Source organism: Colletes latitarsis, chromosome 7 (assembly GCF_051014445.1).
Source record: "Colletes latitarsis isolate SP2378_abdomen chromosome 7, iyColLati1, whole genome shotgun sequence".
Taxonomy (NCBI): domain Eukaryota; kingdom Metazoa; phylum Arthropoda; class Insecta; order Hymenoptera; family Colletidae; genus Colletes; species Colletes latitarsis.
Genome location: NC_135140.1, coordinates 21,698,951 through 21,720,151, shown reverse-complemented (window position 1 = coordinate 21,720,151; position 21,201 = coordinate 21,698,951). Strand labels below are relative to the sequence as shown.

At 44.8% G+C, this 21,201-nt stretch overlaps 1 protein-coding gene across 9 annotated transcripts in view; it reads right to left on the bottom strand.

The window, feature by feature from the left end:
* Nucleotides 1–21,201, bottom strand: part of LOC143344207 (uncharacterized) — a 99,501-nt gene that overhangs the window by 17,610 nt on the left and 60,690 nt on the right. For 8 of the 9 annotated variants that reach the window (XM_076770049.1, XM_076770042.1, XM_076770040.1 and 5 more), the window contains 2 exons: nucleotides 14,966–15,147; nucleotides 13,501–13,775 (listed from right to left, as the gene is read on the bottom strand). In XM_076770049.1, coding sequence (XP_076626164.1) covers nucleotides 13,501–13,695 — 195 coding nt within the window. In that variant the 5' untranslated portion in view covers nucleotides 13,696–13,775; nucleotides 14,966–15,147. The remainder of the gene's footprint in view (nucleotides 1–13,500; nucleotides 13,776–14,965; nucleotides 15,148–21,201) is intronic. The other variant, XM_076770048.1, reaches the window with a different exon arrangement.

The following is a 21,201-nucleotide window of genomic DNA, read 5'->3' as shown; positions in this document are numbered from 1 at the left end:
GTAGATTGAAATCGAAGTGGGACGCAAGTTGAGTGCTTCCCGTGTGAGCACAACGTGGTCCCAGATCTCAGGATAAATTCCTCGGATCGATTCCCTCTCTCTTTCATTTCCTTTCCCTTTTCGTTTTCGATCGGAATTCCGAGCACAGCGAATTATTTGGTCGTAACGTCGACAACGCGGTCGATTCGATCGACCGGTAGCCCTTTCCGGAGGATCCGTAGGGCCGTCGATCGTTAACGGGAGTTTTTCTGGTCGAACGGTAGATGAAAATTCAGGCCCAGACGTTCGTCGAAAACTTCCGGCGGTGCATTAAATTATGCAACGGTTCGGCAAAGCCGGACTCGGAGTCTGAGTCGAAGTCGAAGTCGAAGCAAAGCGTTCGACCGGTTGGCTGTGTTGCCCTCCGAGGCATTAGCAATTTCAATGCTCGACGGGAGAAAGGAGGGAAGGCCCCGAGATCTCACAGGCTATATTATTACAGTATTCGCCAACGACCGTGTCTCCAGACCCGCAACTACCACTATTCAATATCGTAAACTAAGATTGAAAGAATTCTAGATCAAAGTTGCCAGTCTTTCTCGATTATCCAAAGTACGGTCACCTTAAAGTGTACTTTTTAGAGGGTTGAACCTACCATTTTGGATTAGAAACTTTTATTTTTGTTCCAAAATGGCTGCCAGTTGCTAGTTCAGGTACAAAATTTATCCATTTACTCATCCTTAGAGAAAGAACTTGAAGATACAAATGTACAAAATATTTTAACGGAGTTAAAAAATTGACTGTACCACGACTGTTCGAATATAATAATCGTAGCGTTTGTACAGTGATCGAAAGAGGAGTATTCGAACAAAGGGAACGTTTGAATATTAAAATGGAGAAAAATTGCTAGTTTTAGTCCTGGATGGGAAGTTCGCCAGGTTTCAGGGGCTTGTAAACGCCGTAGGCAACGGCATAGCGTAACTCGATGGAGGAGGGACCATAACCGACCGAAGAATTCTGAGAAATTCGTCGACCGTGAAGGCCAGGGTTACAACAAAGCGAGCAGACCGAAATTTTCGAATTTTCACCTCGTTCCCGACTCGCCTCGCCGAAGAATGTAATATATGTTGGTGAAAGGGTAGGGGTGGGGATGAAAGGGCGAAAAAGGGAGAAGTAAAAGGGGGACAGAGTCGCAGTAGGACGAGCGAGATAGTAAACGGAGCCAAAGAACAAACGGAGAAGCGTGTTAGCTCGAGATAAAAAAGACCCGATGACAATAAACAAAGTAGTACCTTTCCCCTGCGCGAGCGGATACGAGCGAAACCAATTCGGTCGGAACGCCGGATTGAAATTTAAATTTTCTATGTAATTTTTTATCTACTCGACGACGCGCGCGTTTGGGAAGCTCTAGAAAGCATAATAATTCCTTTCTAACAAGATTATCGCCGATGCGTATCGGACCAAAGAGTGACCATTATTTTTCCCATCTATTCCTCGAGAATAATATTACCGAGACCGTCGATGAATTTACAAAATAAAGACTCCATTTATAATAAAAGAAAACTCGTATCAATGACGATTTTACTTCCATTTACTTTTTTATTTAATTATTTTTATAATTAGCTGCGAAACGAGCCACGTATTTAAGGAATACTTGAAATATTTCTAGGTTCGATCGTTAATAGTCGACGTTTGCGCGAATATTTCTGATCGCGAAATGGGTCTTAAGCACGTTAGGATACACCCTGCGTAAAAGGAGACACGTAGAAGGAAAAAACAGGAAACCGGAATGGAGAAAGGGAGAAGACAAACGCGATTGTCCGAGGCGAGGCTGTGTGCATGCGTGTTGGCACGATCGCAGTGGCGTAAGGGCCCGATCTGCAAACCAGAACGTGATCACGCGCCGATTTTCTAATAACCGAAAGGTGGTTTCATTGATTCGCAGTCGTCACGGTCCGACGATCCAACGATCGAGAAAACGCGAATGTGGCTCGTTCGATAGCTGGTCCCGCCCGTTCGGGACAACGGCCAAACGATTTCGAAACTTTTTTCGAAAATTCGAGCAACGCGAAGGACGACCACTGCCTCTCTCTTCTCGATTCGAAGAGAGACAACGACTTTCGACGAATTCGACAAGGCTGAACGTTCCGATACTATTAAATTCCTGGGTCCACGTGCTTCGATCGCGCCCGACGACAATTTCAACCACACCTCTAACGAATCCATATCCATTTATTTATTCTTAAATTCAACATTATTCTATGTTTATTGCGAGTGTCTGACTCGATTTTTGATTTGGAAAATTCCGAGTACCAACGCGCCTCTACTATTTATCTGTTTGTCAAGATCAAAACGAGAATAATAATTGGAATTACGTTGAATAAAATAGGTATTGAAGTGGTAATTTTTTGAGAACAAGAATACGTGTCTCGCGATTCATTAGACACCACGAAGAAATTCTCTCTTTGCCGTGCGACCTAGTTTTATATTCAGTTATGTAAGTAAACTAAGAGTTTTTTCCTTACAACTTACTCTTCTTATATTCCTTAAGACCTCTGTAATTACGTTATAATAGTCTTTTTACCACATTCTACGTATTTTATTTTTCTCCAGTTCTCCAAAATGGCGAACATATTACTGATAAATTAAAATAAATTCTTTAATCGTTGCGAAGAAAAGAATCGAATGAAACTAGAATTAAAATAAGCGGTTCAGTTATTGAAACAACGCGAGCTTGTTGTAAAATATTGATAAAATAATTGCCGGTGAGCTGTTTTTACAGTTTCTAAATTGATGGGTTAGGAAACACGAAAGAAACGAGGCGTTTAGTAGTTGATTCTTTCGGAAGTAACGAAGATAAATCCCGCATGGTTCGAACGAAGAATGTTGCGTTTCGATGATTAATAGGACGCGTGACTGACTTCTTGGACTCCAATTATTCGGTTTAATGGATACCCTCACGAGCGAGCAGTTCTTCGAGAGCCGGGAGGCCGCTTATCGCCTCATCTGAAAGATTAATCTTGAACGCGCTCTCCGCTCATCGGTTTGTCACGCTCGTTTGTAAATCGAGTTACACTCCTGTAATTCGGTGCCAACACGCTGCAACGGGCGAATACTTTCTGCCCGGGTCCACGAACTGGATTTATCAACTATTTTCCACCTTGCTCCGCTACCAGTTACGCTCCGTATCGACCCGATTAAACTCTTATTTGCATCGATCACGAGCTACTATGTTTCTGTACTTCGCTCTTAGATCGAATATTTCTCGGTTATTAATGGGAGCAGCCATTTTAATTTCAATTTATATTAAATTTGATTAACGTAACGATGTAAATAATCAATGTCCGTAAGTCTAGCGTTAACCAATTCCCCCAAAAAAGGGAAGCACGTTCCCAACTACTATACGTGGTATCACAGCGTAGAAATTTCGGAAAAAATTGACAAAACCCTGGAAAATCGTAAAAATTAGGGGTCTGGCCCCCCCCCCTCCTCTCCTCGAGTAGCTTGAATTTTCATCGATGCGTCACGAGACACGCCTGGAACCGACGCAAATGCACGCCAATAGAATAGGAGGGGGAACGAGACGGCACCTAATGAAAAATATTAAGCCCCGAGATACGAGTAAAACAAATTAATCTTCTACGCCACTGTCGGTGTTGGCTCCCAATGTGGGCGCGCCTGTGTGTATGTGTGAGATTCGAGGGAGGAGAAGCGTGACTCAGTGTGAACGCCGACAACGGAGGGGGTAGAGGGCTGGGGGGGGGGGGGGGTGATGAGGGGAAAGGCAGAGGGGGGAAAAAAGTACTTACGCCCGTACGAAAATATCGATTATACTTTTTTACGAGTTCACTCGCTTCGGCGGGTGTTAATTTCGCGAAACGGCTTTTCCTTCGCCACGCGTCGCTCGTAAAATCCCATTAACACGTGCGAGAGCACTCGTCCTCTCTCTCTCCTCCCCCCCCTCTCACCCCTCTCTTTCTTTCTTTCCTGGTTCAACTCCCCCCGTCCACCCCTCGCGAGAAATCCTCCAACGAAAGCGTCTCTCTCTTGGTCGCGTCGGTCCGTCCCGTCGCGCCGGGGGAAATTTTCGAGCGCGCGTTTTCCACCCCCCTGGCTTTTGAAGAATCACCGACGCGCGCCGATTTTCCCCGCAGTGTCGTGTCTGTGCCTGCGTTTTCACTTTTTCACGCAGTGTCACTGGGTTCTCGCGCTCCGGAACTCTCCTCTTCGCCACCCCTTCGACTCCGGGGGCGCGTCGTTCCTCCCAGTGTTTCTCAAACTTTCCCTGCCATCTACGATTCTATACCCTTTCATCCCCCCTCATCCCTCGATAGAATTAAATTGTTACCGTGTTAATAAAGTTTGAAAATTGCGTTCGTGTCTTGAGAAATTTTATACGGGTTCATAGTTTTCAACCCTCTTATTATAGTGGCTCCTAAACAATCCCTTTCAAGGATGCTTCATTCTACAGCAAACCCCCTTGAGTAGAATTAATTTACTTACGTTAATGGAATTTGAAAACTCTGCTAAAAAAATTCTATTATACCTTGACTCACTCAATGATACATGTTCCACCCAACCCTCTGAAGTAAAAATAAATTACCACGTTAAAATTTTAAATCAGTCTTCTAAAAGAATCGTGTCTTGAAAATTTATATGACCCAGTTTGAGAGGCACAGATTTAACGAGACGTTCCGAAGCAAGGGATGGTTTTCCAAAATCTACGACGAGCAACGGAAAACCCGAAGGTTGGTTCTAAATGGGTTTTCCGAGGGGAAACTCACTCGGGAGTCCTCGTTCGGGACGAAGGAGACGCATTATTATTTATTCAGTTAGGGAACGACGCGTTGTTCAGTGTTGTTTTTTTTTTTTTAGAAGACAGGATGTCCGGGTTTAACGACCCTGGGCACCTGGCAACCCTTCTGGCGTGGCATATAATTACCCGTGGGGCACACACGGCTCTATAACGCGCATCTCCTGCCACCGGGAGAGAACCTGAGAACCATGCGTGGATATCTCCGTGCTCGTCACGCCACTAGAGCACGAGGAATCCCCCCACTGTCGTTTTCTTTGCGTTTCCGCGACCGTCTTTGATCGATAGGCTGACCCCGATTCTGGGTTCACGTCCTCCGTATAGGGCTAGGACCATTACCAGTCGTTTCAATATTTTATAGCCACTTAAATACTTCGAATAAACTTCCAATGTTTTGATATTTCAATATTCTACTTTACGAAAAAAATTACGTTTCCATTTTCTTTTCAGTTTATTAATATTGCAAGATACGCGAACGCAAAGGATCTTCAATCGTTATTATTTTTTTTTTTTTTGAACCTCTGAGCTGTCTACGATCGATAGACTGACCCCGATTCTAGGTTCAGCTTCTCTCCACACAGAACTAGGACTATTATAGTAATTTAATGTTCCGATATTCTGTGAGCACTTGGAATATTACTGTTTGAAAGAATTAGATTTTCTTCTGTTCTTTTTACTCTTATTAGTATGCTAGATAAGCGGACGCGAGGAATCCACCATTGTAGTTTTCTTTGCGAGACTGTCTTTGATCGATAGACTGACCCAGATTCGAGGCTCGTACTCTTCAAATAAGGCTAGGACTATTCGAGCAAAACGGTATTTGAATATTTTGTAGACACTCGATTACCACTCGAAAATATTAGATTTTCTGGAAAATATAGATTATAAACGCAACAGATTATTAAAATATATACGACTCTGTTTGAAGATTATTGCAAACTGGAGGGAGTCAGCGTGGAATCCAAGTGGAATAAAACGGTAGATTTACAACTTTTGATTTTCCTTTTGCAACGTATTAGTATGCAAGTTAGGTGAACGCGAGGAATCCCCCCCCACTCTCGTTTTCTTCGCGTTTCTGCGACTGTCTTGATCGATAGTCCGACCCCGATCCTCGGTTCACGTTCTCCAGTTAGCCTAGGACTATTCGAGTAATTTTACAGAAATGCTACGAACAAACTTCGAACATTGCTGCTAGAAAACATTAGAAAGTTAGTTTCTATTTTGCTCTTATTAATATGAAAGATAACTTCAAATGTCAACCACTCCAGCATGGGTAATTGTCACTGTTAATAATAGAGATTCTACCAAACAAAGAACTATAATTCTGTACATTATTAATAAATAAACAAATCTACTAAATATAACCCAAGGTATTTCTGTTGCGACCCAATAGTATTCGAGTGAAAGTCGCTCGATAGAAAATTCGAGCGCGGTAAGATTTGACGAGCAGTTTGTTATTTTAAATAATATTTCACGTTTTCACTGTATTTTTTCACGAGGAATCACCCCCATCCGGTAGTACAACATCTCGTGGGACGCAGCCGGTTGCCTGGATTCCCAGACAGTGAGAGTGGTCCGCGATGCTCGATCGTTGACCTGCCTTGGTCTCCGACAGGGAGAAGTCGCGACCTGGACGGGAGCATTTCGTATTGGGAACGGTCCAAGCCGTAGTCCAGTCGCAGGAAACGGGTTCGATCGGGTTTTCAAGGATCGGGGAACCTAACTTTCGTCGCTTTACGACCAGTTTCTCGACGGAATCGCCAGGAACACGTGTCGTTGCACGACCACGTTGCTCCTGTTTATCCTCACTCCACCGCTACTCGTCGTTTAAAAGACTTATTTAGAAGAGAATATCTCCTAAACGAGGGGCATACTGAGGAGTATTAAGATCAAACAGATACATTTGATCCTGGAAGACCTGGTCTACTTAGAGAAGGTACCAAACTACAATCTAGCCACCCAATCCTCCCATTCGAGATAGCAAAACTGCAATGCATCCCAAAAGTAATAAACAAACACCTGTACTATGCTTATATTATTTCGAAGATTCCAATATCGTGTTTGGTAGAAAATAGAGGGACACGGGAAACGGAGAGAGCGTCGGAGGAACAATTCATCGACCGTACACGCAAATGAAAAATGAATTTAGCCTAGAAACTGGCCAGTATCTAGCGCACGGAACGTACATAGAGCCGGTCTATAGTCGCGAACTGAATTCGAAAAAATAGGTCGCGGAGCGGTTAATCGACGCGGTCGCCCTTGAGCGCATCGTCGATTCCGGGCATGAAAGTTTCACGAGAAGAAGAAACGCGAACTTCCCCGAGCCCGTTTCATGGAAATGTCGCGAGCTTTTCTCTCCCCCGTCCCCCTCTTCGTTTGGCCTCTCGACGTCGATAGGGTTTACGATGCGGGGGTGACAGCCAGGCTTCTCGAACTCGACTTTTTCCGAGCGGAAAAGAGACTCCCGAGGCTCGTTATCGCGCTCGTTCCGGGGGTGTCGAGATTAACGGGACCGTCAGTCATCCGGGAAAAGCGACCAGTCGCGGGCTTCGATCGCTCGATCGGAATCTTCGCGACTTCCGTCTTACGCCACACGGAAAAGCAGTAAATAAAAGATGGACGAGCCTTGGGGTTTTGAAAGAATTATTTCTTGGTTTTTTCTTTCGAATTTACGGACCTAAGCAAATAAAAAAATTGACGAATTAATGTTTCGATACGTCAATTTTAGTAGTCGACTATTTTACAAAATGTGTCCACGATAAATTTAATATTTCTGCCTTAGAAAAGTTTATTTTTAAAGCTAGTAGGAAATAGATTTCCTCGTTCGATCATTGGTGCAATTTAACCTCGATAAGGTGGCTGATTTCCCGTTTCGTTGAATCTTTTGAAGCCTCGAAACCCGGGGTCTCGAACTATCTATACACGGTCGCCAGTTTGAGAAATTCTTCTTATCGTTGGTTTTTCAACGGATGGCAGATGGCTGCGCTCAGCGACGAGCTCGAAAGAAAACGCGGACAAGAAATTCGTCAGAGGACCAGTATTTCTATTTTCCTGCAACCCCCGTAGACGTCGACTAATGCGTCTTTCCAATGCTTTCGGAAACTGCGCGCCATCCACGCTTTCCGGGGACTTCCTGTTCCCAACAATTTTCCCGCACGCCTCGATCCACGATTAGCGTACTCGAATCTGTCAAGTTTTAATCCTCTAAACAAAGTGTTTATACATTTCAATAAATAAGAAAAAAAACCAACGGTAAAAATACGAGAGAGAATCGTAGTGGTGTAAAAAACACAATAAAAGTATCGGTTTCCCAGCATTTTAAAATTCATCGATATCGAATATTTTTTTTAATACGTTTTCCACCAAAATGTTTTCAAAATGATCATCCTCGAATGAAAATACGGTTGCAAGGGAAAAAGAGAAACGCGCAAATAAAATGAGTATTTGTTTATCGTGTATTAATTTTATTTTTTCTGAAATATTTACCGATTCTGTAGAACCCCGTTCGACGATGAAGAATTACGTCGTTTAAAATATATTTATAGATTCTAATAGTTGTTTTTTACCCTCGATCGAATTTATACCGAGCCAGCAGCATATTATCGAATTCTCATTCGTTTCAGCGCCAGAAGTGCCCGAAGAAACTGTCTGCCTCGGCGTTCTCCGTACTCGAATTGGGTTTATTTGAACGAAAAAGGCCGCTTCAGCTGCCAGGAGCAACCCCAAAAGCATTACACACCGAACAGCAATCGATATATAACCCCCCACCAGTGTCGAAAACAAAGAACAAGGAATCGAACGCAATAGCGTCATAAAACAAGCCGCAACATTGTATCCCGACGACTGACGTTGCATTTTGATCGCACCACCCCTGCGCCCAGTCGTTTATATTTCAATCCGAACGAATATTTCCGTCCACCCTCTGTCGTTCTCCTACCTACCACCCCGTCCACGTTTTCTAGCTAGAAAAAAAATTTTTTATCGCATTTAGACGGTATATATACTCTGGAGATTCGAATATTTATCATTAAACTGTTAAAACATGTAACCGAACAACGAATTATTTCGTAGCCTAAATGTCTGAACCGATTCATCAATTTTATTTGATAAAACTGTGCACGTGATCGCTTAACCTCGAATCAAACGTCACCGAGGAGGACCTATAAACAGAGGCTGGAATATAAATTTATACCGTGCCCTGAAATTCCAAATATTATTTTTATAAAGTGCACTCGCAGATCAAAGAACAATTTCTTTACAAATCTATTTTCGATCGACTATGCTGACGATGAAAAATATATTCTGAACACAAGGGTTGTAAAAAAAGTAATAATGGTTGTTATATAGGGTTGCTTCTCAGCTGGTAGGCAAATAAATAAACGGGGGCATCGTGCACCCTTAATTCAGGCCACTGTCGATCTACAGACAACGGTCAGCCGGACAGAAAAAAAACTATTTCGATTTTCCCCTCGTTTCGTGGTGCGATCGCATCTACGATCATCGAGCACACCTGGATACAGGTGGCAGAGAAACGAGGAAGCAGCTGTCTGTAATTCCTCGCTCAACGAGTAGTGGGATCAAGTCGTTTCGTCGTCGTTTCCATCGTGCGACAAAAGATTCCTGTCGAAAAATTAACGCGTCCCGAAAGATGCCCCCACCTGGGCTTGTTACGATAATTGCAAGGGTTACTCTTATTCTCATTAGAAGCTACAAGCTCGACATCAATTAACAGAGATTCGGATCAACGCCGAGAACCCATCGATTCGGATCGTTCGCTTCGAAGCCCTTTCCTTAAATGTCAAAGGGAAAAGACAATAATGGCTTCCAACCGTTCGAACGCCTCGATCCACTTAGGAATCTGGCGTTCATCGAACGAAGATTATGCTTCGCGTCTGACGGGGCACGAAAGGCACGTTGTATTTGGAGTTTCTTGATCCCAATTTAAACCATTACGTCAGACGTTTATTGTCAACAATTGGACCGTGCTCGGCAGTCATTAGCTGACAAACTGTTCGGCCCTGATAAACAGAAACCGAGCGATTCCACGATTGCAATCGTCCACGCGTTTCGAGAGCCAGTCAACAGAAAATTAAGGATTTCGGCTTGGGGAAACGCCGACTCACCCTCGGTATAATCCGCGCATGCCAACCTATCGATTCGTTTTAATCGCTTCTCGACCATAAAATATACCCTCCGATCGATCGCAATTTTTTTTCAAGATAAATTACTCCGTGTCCATCCCCGTCGGTGCAAATATAAAATTAAAAATTTATTAACGAGGTAGAGTTTGAAATAATGCCTCTAGAATTATGTTCAATATTTAATTTTGGCAAAATGTTCAGTCGGAATGAACTGGATAAATTTTAAATTGGTAGGGTTGTTTTGGGGAACGCGAGGTTCGAGGGAGACGGATAATTAAAATTTTGAGGCTCGACCAGCCCTTAACCAAACCTAGATAGTTAGCGTCGATGGTTTAACCCTTTATTGCGGGATTTCCCAAAGTACGGTTCGCCTACCACCTGTGGTTCGCCTCTGCTAAGTGGTACATGCATCGAGAGAGCCAAATAACGCGGATAAATTTAATTCGTGTAAGTGTAATAATCGATTAATCACAGTGCAGCGTAGCATACTAAAATCAAACTCTACTTTTTAATATCGAATCTCTACGTTTTGTTTGTCTACAAAAGATGTCCTATTTAAATTACGGAATAACATCTATTCTGGAGGGATGATTTCGAGTGGAAACAGTCGAGCAGAGAGGAGTTTGGAATTCGGTTGGTGCGGCCACAGGTAGCCACGCGCGTCGCGACGCGACTCGCCTTTTGTTTCCCGGCGCGACGACGCGGCGTCGAGGTCTCGCGATCAACCCCCCTTCGCGGTGGTGGCGGCGGCGGCGGCGGCTCATCGGTTTTCCCGCGCGGCGTCGCGAACGAACGAACGAACGAGCGAGCGAGCGAGCGAGCGGATTCCCCGTAGAGGCCGAAAGGAAGAGCCGAGTGGAAAAAGGCCGCGCGGCGTCGGCGTCGCCCGGTGGCGGCATTCTAAATTTAGGAGGAAGTATTGATTTTACAATTTGGACCCCTCCCAAAGTAAAAAATAAACCAAGCCAAACGTACTCTACTTTGATAGAGTGCCTCTCTCCTCTGCGCGGCTCGTTTCGACGCACGGCCGAGACGAAGATACAAAAAGGGAAACATGGAGGGGTTGTGGCCAAGGGGGCGTCAGGGAGGGAGGGAGGGAGGGAGGGGGGCGACGGTGGCCGCTGGCAGTCTCACGGAGGGGGTGGAAACAGCCTCGCGGACAGAGTGGGAGGGAAGAAAAGAAGAAGATAGCGATTGCCAGGGAAAGTGAGAGGGCGAGGGTCGAAGCTGCCCGCCGAAGCCAGAGGGAAAAGAAAGGGTGGAACCAACCCGACGGGGGTTGTCGGGGGATGCCAGGGTAGACTCGGATAGGAGGGAGGAGAGAGAGTGGCGAAATACCGTAGTTCCAGCCTGCTAAGAAACAAAGAACAGAAAATTGATCGTTTGTTAAGTTTTATGTTCCCCGAAGCGAGGGTGGTCTGTCTCCCCCCCCCCTCTCCGCACGCCGCCCCTCGATCCGCCCGTCACGCTCGCTCCTTCGTTTCCGGTCTCAGCCCCCCTCCCCCCTGGGGCCACCCTCCTCCCTCTCGTCGTTCCGTCCTTTTCTTCGGACGCGCAATAAGACGAATCGAGGAAATTCTCCGCCCGGCAGGCGAGCAACCAACAAGGTGGCCCACGCAGAAAAACCTTCCAAGGAAAAAGGGGTGGTTCAACATAGGGAGGCGAGGGGGCCAGGGGGCCAGGGGGCCAGGGGGCCATGCAGGGATACACGTGTACGAAGCAAAGTGGGGGGTCTGAAGCATCGCGTTCGAAGTCAATGGAACCGAAGGATCGTCGTCCGTTGTCTGCCCTCGCTTGTCTGTTTTTACTTTCGAGTAATGCGCTAGAGAGATTTTCGCGAAACGGGAAATCTTCGAGGAAGACTGATGAAATTTACCAGCCGGACCGGTGACGGATCTTATTATGTCTGACGTTGACGCTCTTGTTCCACTTATCGGACGTTACGAAGAAAGTAATGCCCTTCTTCCACAGATACCTATACGTTCAATCTTTAAGCTAATTTCTAATCCTTGAGTCGTTCTTCCACTTGGACGATGACGTAAACAACGGTCGCCTGAGCTAATAAAAAAAAAGTAGCACTCGCCAATTCGAACCCTTTAAACTTCCCGGGGCACGTCGAAAAGAAAATCAGCGTTGTTTTTGAAAAGAATCGGGCATTGAAATCGAATTGAAAAGCGGGAAATAATAATGGCGCGGGGCCGATAGAAATTTAGGACGACGGGCGTGGAACGCGTAAAGGTAATATAAACGGTTAACGCGTAAAAACGGACGGGAACAGGGAACGATTTCGCCGGACAAAAGCGTAGAAACGGGTGTCCAGAGGTGCACGGAAAGTGAAAACGAAATAACACGCGTCTCGTCGATAACGCAATCCGGGCTGTAACGCGTTAAGCGACCCGGAGTGAACGAGGCAAGCGGTCTCTAAACAAAATTTCAAAGCGCGAAAGGGAGCTGAAACCGTGCGAACGCGAGGGAAAGGGATTTTAAAGCGAATAGGAAACTATCGAGCTCGGCGTAGGGCAGAGCGCCGTTAAAGGGTCAACGTCGGCGCGTTGCAATTACTCTTCGGACTCGAAACACCCACGGAAATCCGAATGAAAGTGACGCGTTTTCAGCGCGGAGCAACGGACCATCGCGCGACCACGTGTGTGCTTTTTGTCGGACGCTGGCCCGCTATTTGTTCAACTCGTGGACGCTGGCCAGAGACGGGCTACATTTTTTTCGTATATTAAACGACGAACAAAACCAACCTACAGCGATTTAAATAGATTAATATAGCTTCCTCGATGTTACTACAACTATTATTTGCGACCTTTCGGCCCTTTTCCGACGATAATGCTGGAAAATGGTATGCAGCTAAATGGAATTAAATTAAATTCAAAGCGGTGGAATTTACGGAATTAACTTTTCGAGGCTCGTGGAAAATCACCATATTGGAATATTTATGGAAATCTGTACTTCGGGGGTTTTTCGAATTTAGATTTGATTTTCATAAATATTTTTCGGTCGACGATGACGAACAGTCTGGAATTTTTTAATTAAAAGAAAAAAAAAAAGAATCGAGATTGTTCGGTCCTTTCGTAGCACAAGCGTCGTCAGCTTCGCTGGTTATTCGCTGAAAATAGTCTGGAAGATGCGTCGTAGAAAATGAAGGGGCCAATCGATGTAAACCTTCGCCGAGCGAAATCTGTAATCTAATTTGCTTGCGCTCCACGGAGGCTTCGTTAAAGTTTCACCGATTAGCGATCCGCGTTGGTAAAAGTAACGGCCCTTAAAGGCGTCATGGCGCCAATTACACCAGCCACAGGCACAGACGATTCGTAATACCGCTATAGTTGCACCTTCTTATCGAACATTGCCACTCGCATCGACCCTTTTCGCTCCAAGAGCGTTTCTGGATTAATTCTCGCGTTAAAAAAAAAACTAGTTTAGTCGATTTAAATCATAATTGACATTATCTTTCACGGTCCTCTGCCTAAACGACACGATGCAACTAATAGGACTATGAATCGCGAGGTTTACGGCGACTGATCGGTTCGAAGCGACCGGGGGCCGGTTTTCGTTTACCTTGTGCGCTCTCAGAGTCTTGCCCTCGCAGGCCAGAGTGACGTCGCAGTACGCTTGCCGCTCCAGCAGCTGTGAGAACATGGTCTGTAGATTGCTGTGATGGTACTTCCATCGTAGACAATACTGTTGGGGGAACATGTTGGACGATGACGTCGCGGGAGGTGTCGTGGACGAACCGCCTCGTTGCTGAAGCATGCGCGAATCTGGTAGCGTCGCCAACGTTTGGAACAGCCTGGACCCCGTTGTCGTTGCGGCTCACCGTGATCCCACCGCCACTGGAACATCGGATCAACGTCAGGAGGATCGAGGAATCGAGGATCGCGGTTTAAACGGGGAACAATTAGAAGATTGAGTCAGGACACTGGAGGTCTTTGTTTGTCCCCGATCAACGGAGATTCGCTTTCCAGGGGGGCTTTGGGGGACTTTTGTCTTTCGTTCGACTGGACGGGGGCGTCGTTAGCCTTCCAAGAACCTGCACAGTCCCTTCTATCCTGAATCGTGCTTCCAACAATGCCTCCGAGTCTGCTTTTCTACGATCGCAAAGGGAACTTCTCTGCGTGGACCCACCGCGAAGACACCCCCGCGCTTTGTCAGACACCAGAAGGCTAACGACTTTGGTACATTCGTCCCTGACACTAGCAATTTCTCACCAGTGGCATAAATTCGCCCTCCGGAGTAGATCGTCCGGATCGAAGGAAATATGGAAGAAAAATTCTCGTTGTGATTCGGGCGGAATTTTTAGCCAGTCTACCCCCAAGATAAGTATTCGATTCTCAAAATAAGTGCCAGAAAATTGCCTCCAAGATGCTGGTCGTCCATGTTGAAGAGAATTCTTGGAACGCGGAGGGTTAATCGGTGATAAACTGTAATTTTAGAATCAAGATACTTCATTTCCATATGGAATAGCACGAGAAGCAAGACTGATACTTTCCACGTTCTCACGATGTCCGGACAAATCAATTATCCTTCAAGTTGGCCAGACCGCGCGCGGAAATTACGTTTAAAAATTGCAACAGGTTCGAGACACGGCAATTTACGCTTCCTGCTAGGCTACTTTGTTCGAATGGTTTCCGGGAAACCTAAAGGGAGTAATGGGGAACGATGGCGTTTCGAATCTTTTAATCCTTCCGACGCGCGACTCGTTCCCGAGGATTATTAGGACTTTCCAATTTTTTTTACGGTGGAATTTCATTCCACGCTGATTACGCATTCCCTACACTTACAATGTATGTCCATTATATTTTTTTCTTCCATATTATCCTTCAACTTTATACTCGCTCGGGGATGGGCAACATTCTCGACTGGATAAAAATTTGTACGTTGTATAAAAATCAAAATTGCTTGTCCATTATCCGAATAAATTGTTACTTCGTACTGTGCACGAGTGGAATTCTGATGAGCAAATAATTTCTACACGAAAAGTGTAAACTCTGGTTTGCAAATATTATTCCGGGGGATATCTTACAGGTGTCAGTGGATGGGAGGTCAATTGTTAGGCTCGTTCTCGAAGTCAAACCGACCCGGGCCTCTATCAATCGGACGAATATTTCCACGCCGAAGGTACTCGAAGCATTTACGCTCGCATCAGTTCGGACGTGCTCGTCGATCGTGACTTCCCTCGACGTTGGGACGCCTCACGTGCTCTCCCTGAAACACACACAATCCGAATCCGTCAGTAAACGTGTACAGCGACCAAAAAGTGCCTAATCTTGCGTCCAACTAGCGTTCGAACCGGTACCGAACAAAAATAATACGAGTTACAGAAAAGTCGCAAACTCACAGTCTTCGAGGGGAATTTGTTCAACGATCGGTATCGTACGGATCGATTAAATTCGGTTCGAGACAAGCGGATGACCGTTCTTCCGCAAAAATCGACAAGCGGAAACATCGACGCGGCGTCGTATTTAATTTGCAAGTCGACGGAACCAGCCGAGCATTTTTACGTGGCAATTCGCTGGTTACTCGCCTATGACTCGACGGTGGACGGTTAAGTATAGACGTCGGAAAGGAAATAAGAAATTCCAACGGCGGAGAAGTGTGACGCGAACGAATGGTTGCTCCCTACCGTGTCAACGATCGTTTGTCTCGGGAACAACGATGAAAGCTGGTAATTACTATTAAATCGACGACTCCCCCTGTCCGTACGCTGGTTATCGATCGTGGCTGGTGTTCGCTATTCTGCTTCTCCTTTCTTGCGAAAAAGCCTCGGGAAAAGGGGAAGGAAAGAAAACGACCGAGACGTCTAACGGACAGTTGAATCTCGAGGCCAGGAAAGGAACAGGAAGCAATCGTTTTTCGTCTTTCAAGCTCGGTCGCTAGACAAATGTGTTTCTACCAATTTAAGCATACATTTTTTCCTACCAATTCCGACCGGTTGTATCTCGAATTCGATAAAAGGAGAAAAAGTTACATTTTTGCGCTCGAAGAATGGAGGGCCAATTTCTGGGAACTTTTATGACCCTTCGAGGGTGATGTATTTACATTCTTTTTTTAAATTTGTCAATGAGAAGAAGAATATTGAAATATTTCATTCAGCGAAATGTTTAGCGATCGAATGAACGACGAGTGCACTCTTACATAAAGTACGCGCTTCTTAAAATAGAATGCAGAACTCGAAAGCTCGAAAGAGAATAGGAAACTCCGAACCAGAAGCTTTTCAGAGGCTGCCAATGGACGGAGTCCGGTAGCAAAAGTATCCCAAAAGTTCGAAGAAAAGAAAGTTTCTGGGCAAACACCGAGGGGGAAAAAGAAGTTCCAGGTCGCATTATCCGCGAACGATTAACGCGAACCGCTTGTATCTATTAGCATAATTATCGGTACTGGGTTCGTAAAATCGTGAAAGTCAAATATCGACATTCAACTTTCATCGGCTGCAACGCTGATGAAGTTCCCATTACCGGCGAATCGGAAAGCTGATTTGGCGGATCTCTCGACGCGAGCCAGTGACATCCGGTTAGCCGTCGTTATCCTTTTAATGAAGGGCGACACGCGCTATCGTAACCTTGTTTATCTCGTAAATCGGTTGCTTAACTTTTAATTCTGTTACAGTACGTGCAGACAGGCGACAGAAATGCGTTTCATCAGCGTCCAAAGTCCGGAACAAATTGGGAGAGCCGCTCCGCTCTTGACAAAGATCCAAAGAGACTCGCGAAATTGCCACTCGTGGGTTTCCAAACTCTTTTCAAAGCTTCCAGTGTGTTGCAAAAAAAAAATTCTTTTCCGTGCAACGAAAACTATATATGTCGTGGAAACAATATTACTGGGTTTCGACTTCGTTACAGGCGATGGGAATGCGTTTCATCAACATCCAAAATCTGGAACAAATTGGAAGGGTCTTTGCAAAGATCCAAAGAAGCCTGGGAAATTGCTTTACAAAATTCTTTTCTGCGTAACAAATTACCGAATTATAATCTTTATAGTAAATAGTGTGCAGATATTTTGTTGCAATTTTATTCTTATTTGTTGCGTTTGCGGAGTATTAATTTCTCGTTTCGAAAGATTCCTACATACGAGAACCGAACGTCGATAAATACTCGATCGACTATACGAAGCTTCGACCAATATGAACTTTTATTCGCAGACGAGGATTGTTTTGCCAAATATTTATTTTCATTACTCGATTATCTTTATCCTCTAAATTTGTGGTCGAAAACGATACGATTAAACGAGTGCTTCGTCGGTTATCCAATTCGTTTATTTCCGGAGCAGAATTGTATTTTACCGAATATTTCTACCCATCGTTAAGGCACAGAAATTCGCTAATCTTTTGTGTTGGTAAAAGTTTGATGGGCTTTGGAGGGCAGGGTAAAAACCGACCTCTCGATCCGTGATTACCTTTTTAGACGAGATTCTGTGCTCGCTTCGGGATCATGATTTTCGAGTTTAAACCGGGCAACGTCTCTCGGAACGAGGATGGCGGTGCAATATCTAAGGCAGAGAGTTTAGGCCGCACGCTCCAGTGCGGTTTTAAAATTCCCCTCGGGCTAGAGGAGCCTCCATGGAGCTCGTCGGTGGATCGTGGGAATCAATAAATTCCGCGTATCGGAAAACGCTGAGGGTACAATACGCGAATAACCGACAAGGCGCGAATTCACGCGAAATTACGATCCCATCCTCCACCCTTCCGCCATCTTCCCAATTTCGTCCTCCGGGGTCGCTTTCATCCTTGTCAACCCCTTTCACCTTGCTCCGTCAAATTCTTCTCTGACGCCATATTTCTTTTTTCCTTTTTGCCGCTTCCTTCAATTTCTCCGCCGAACACACCCCTAATCTACGTCCAATTTTACCCAACCTTTTGGGGATTTTATGTACAAATAAAATCGCAACTTGTAATTTCCTCTCGAAATCGAATATTTCTACAAGTCTCGTACGTTTGCATAGATCGCTCAGTCCATTTCGTATATATTAAGCAACAGAATGGATTATTAATTTAAAACGAACAAAGAAGGAAGATTCGCCGGGGGATTCACGGTTAGATTGTCTGCTTAAGTCGTGGGTGGTCGGTTCCTGGGCGAAGAAACGTCGATGGCGCGTCGAAAGGTCGTACTCCAGGAAGTAACCGGATGTCGAGCGTTTTTGTCGAAGCCGGAGGGTAGCTCTCGGTATTTAGGTCTCGGTGCACGCGAGAACCACGCACGTAGCGCGCGTGCGCCAGAGAGACTCGTCCGTTCGGGTAGCCTAGATTCCCCGAGATACTTTCTATTGTGTTTACGGATCGGATTAGAGTACCTTTCGCCTCGGCGAATATGCCCGGTGCTGCTCCTCGGGACGCAGAAGAGCGCCGTGACCTTTTGGAAATCCGGATCGAATTGGGAAATCGGGTTAACCCGGCCGCCCGATGGGACAACCGTGTTCGATCCGACCCCAGATACGACGCCGACTGCCACGAGCGTGATTGTCCCCGGCTCTAATTATCCCCGACATGGACTTAATTAAAACTAGATCCAACCTGGTCGACCGTGGAAACGCTAAGGGGATCTTCTCTAACTCTGGACCACTGGTAACCTCCTGTGCCCCCAACAGGGCTCCTAACAACAATTTTTCCTCTTCGAATCAACCCTTTCTGCAATGTTTATTTCCTTAACTATCTGACTACGATCGATTTTGGAAGCTCAAAAAGACGATTCAGTGTTTCAACGAAGCTGATATTATCCGCGAAAAATGAATACATTTGCTTCAAGCACCGTTTCGCGAAATAACTTTGAAAATAATTTTATATTGGAATCAATGGAATGGATTTCAATATTGCAATTCGTACGATAAAATTGGACTAGTGATGTTCGAATAATAATGTTCCGAGTAATAATATTCGAATAGTTTCGGCCTTAATTGCGAGGGAGCAATTTCGCTACGTATCGATTAATCGAGCAGCACGGAGGATGATAAACCGCCCCCGCAGGTACGATTAATCTGGGGGAACCACGAATTAAAAAATGAGAAACTCGACTTTTAATTATAGTTTTTTCTAAAACCCAGGGCCGGGTCCGGCGAATTAATAAAGAAAGGATCGAAGGACAAGGGACAAAGTCGCTTCTCTTTTCAATCTCTTCCCGGAACGAGTTAAAGTCAACAGCGCATTAATTTCGAACTTCTCTTTAAGCCGATTCGGAACTGGTACACGGAAGCAAACGGCGTTGGAGTTTCCCAGCATCGATGACTTTTCCTGTAATTTCAGCCACCGTTATCTCGTTCACGGGCCCGCGAGCCCTTCGAATCGATCATCCAAACTTTAACCCCTTCTTCCACTGTTTTCTAATTTTACCTACTCTAACATTTTGCTTTCATATACGAGCCTGCCTTTCTTGAGATTATTCGTTTTGTAAACGCTGTATATATTCCTGTGAAGGATCGAAACGGACGTTAATTGTAAAATCAACAAATACCGACGTTGATAGATCGTTTAAAAAATCTTTAGAAAGGTTGCACTTTGCTTTCCTTCGATTACTTCCATCGATCGGAGACTCGTTGAACGAGGTGCTCCAAGTCGACGAGGCCAGAATACTGTTATAATTCGCATAATCGAAGCTTTTGCTGCTCGCGGCCAGCGTGAAATCGTAAAAATAGGCGAACCATGGATGCACTTGGTTAACGCCCTCGCGTGGCCTTTTGCGAATTTCACGTAACCGTACTCGAGAAGTACCGAGAAGCTATAGCAAGAACCACCATTTCTCGTACAATGATCTGCAGCTGTTACTGTAAAAAACAAAACGTGGATTCTTCCGCCTTAAGTCTTACGATTTAAAAAAAAAAAAAAAACATCAGTTTCTGTTTTGATCCTGGAAATCTATTTTTTAAATATATTTTCGTCCGATACTTATGTTAATGTATGCTTGTATAATAAATGCGACGATATTTTAGTACAATCGCAACTTTCTTGAGATTATTTTTCATTGTCCGCGTTTATTCGAGCGTGTACATTATGGTAACATAAAATGCGACGGTGCTCGAGTTAACTCGAGTGTGCACATTTCTGCCAGGATCGTCCGCTCGAGTTAATTCGAGCGTGCTCGTTAAGAGGTTAAATTATTGTAAATGCATTAAAAGTAGGAACAGTTCCTTTCTAGTTGATATCTTGCTCCATTATATTAACTAGAAAGCAATTTTCCGTACTGCACAAATAAAAGTGAATTATATCGAGTATTCGAGCAACGAATTTATTAGAATCCGTCTTACGGTATCCTCTATTTTGGAAACTCGAAGATTCCGGAGAAATAATCCATCCGAATGGTAAATATAGTTTTCCCGAGACAGAACGTTTCCAATAATACGAAACACACCGTGGTGGTTCGGAAAGAATCAACCGTACCCTTGAACTCTTTATGATGAAAGATCGTTACAATATCTAATCCAAGAAGTTGTCGTAGATTACAAACACTCGAGCTATGCGCGTGTCGTCGTTGACGAGACTGCTAGAAAATGTGTAAACGAGCGACCGTAGATAACTCGAGACGTAATTGTGGAAAAAATGGGGCAAAGCACCAAGGAAACGTGCAGCAAGATCGATGGAAAAAATTAACGAGTTATGGGAATTGCGTATACGTGTTTCGGAAGAAGGAATTTTAAACAATCGAGAAGATTGTTCGTACGGTCGAACAAAGTTGTAAAAGCAGTCGCCGCCTATTATTTCCATAATTACCCGTCGATGGAAAAAGAAAGTTACACGCCGATGGGAAATTTACAAACCCTATCCCGTCCAACTTTCCGTTCTTTTTCACCGCCGTTGGAAAAACTTTCGATCTCGAAGCAACGAAGGGCGGGGAAGAACCTTCGAAAAGTTGAAACAATGGCTCGACGCGGTGGAACGAGTAGGCGGTGGTTTAATTAACCTTAAACGCCGGACAAAGGTGTGGTGGATTTGAATTTGGGGCAAAGGGAAAAAGAAAACGGCTCGCTACTTCGCGAGCAACAATTGAAAATAACTTTGGGATACTTTTGGACAGCCCCGGGCCCAACGACAATCGTTCCAAGTTGAAACTTTGGCAGACGGGAAGCCATGGGAACTTCCAAGACTGCAATTAACTGCGGAACAACTACGAGTAATTCGGCCAACTTTGCAGGAATTACGTTTTTCGATAAAAAAAAGAAAGTAAGAAAAAACAAAAAAGAAGAAGAAGAGAAGAAGCTATCCAAACTAAACTGCTGAACTATGCGGCGGGCAAAGATATCCCGGAGGGAGATTTCCGATAAAAACGGCCCTTTTTT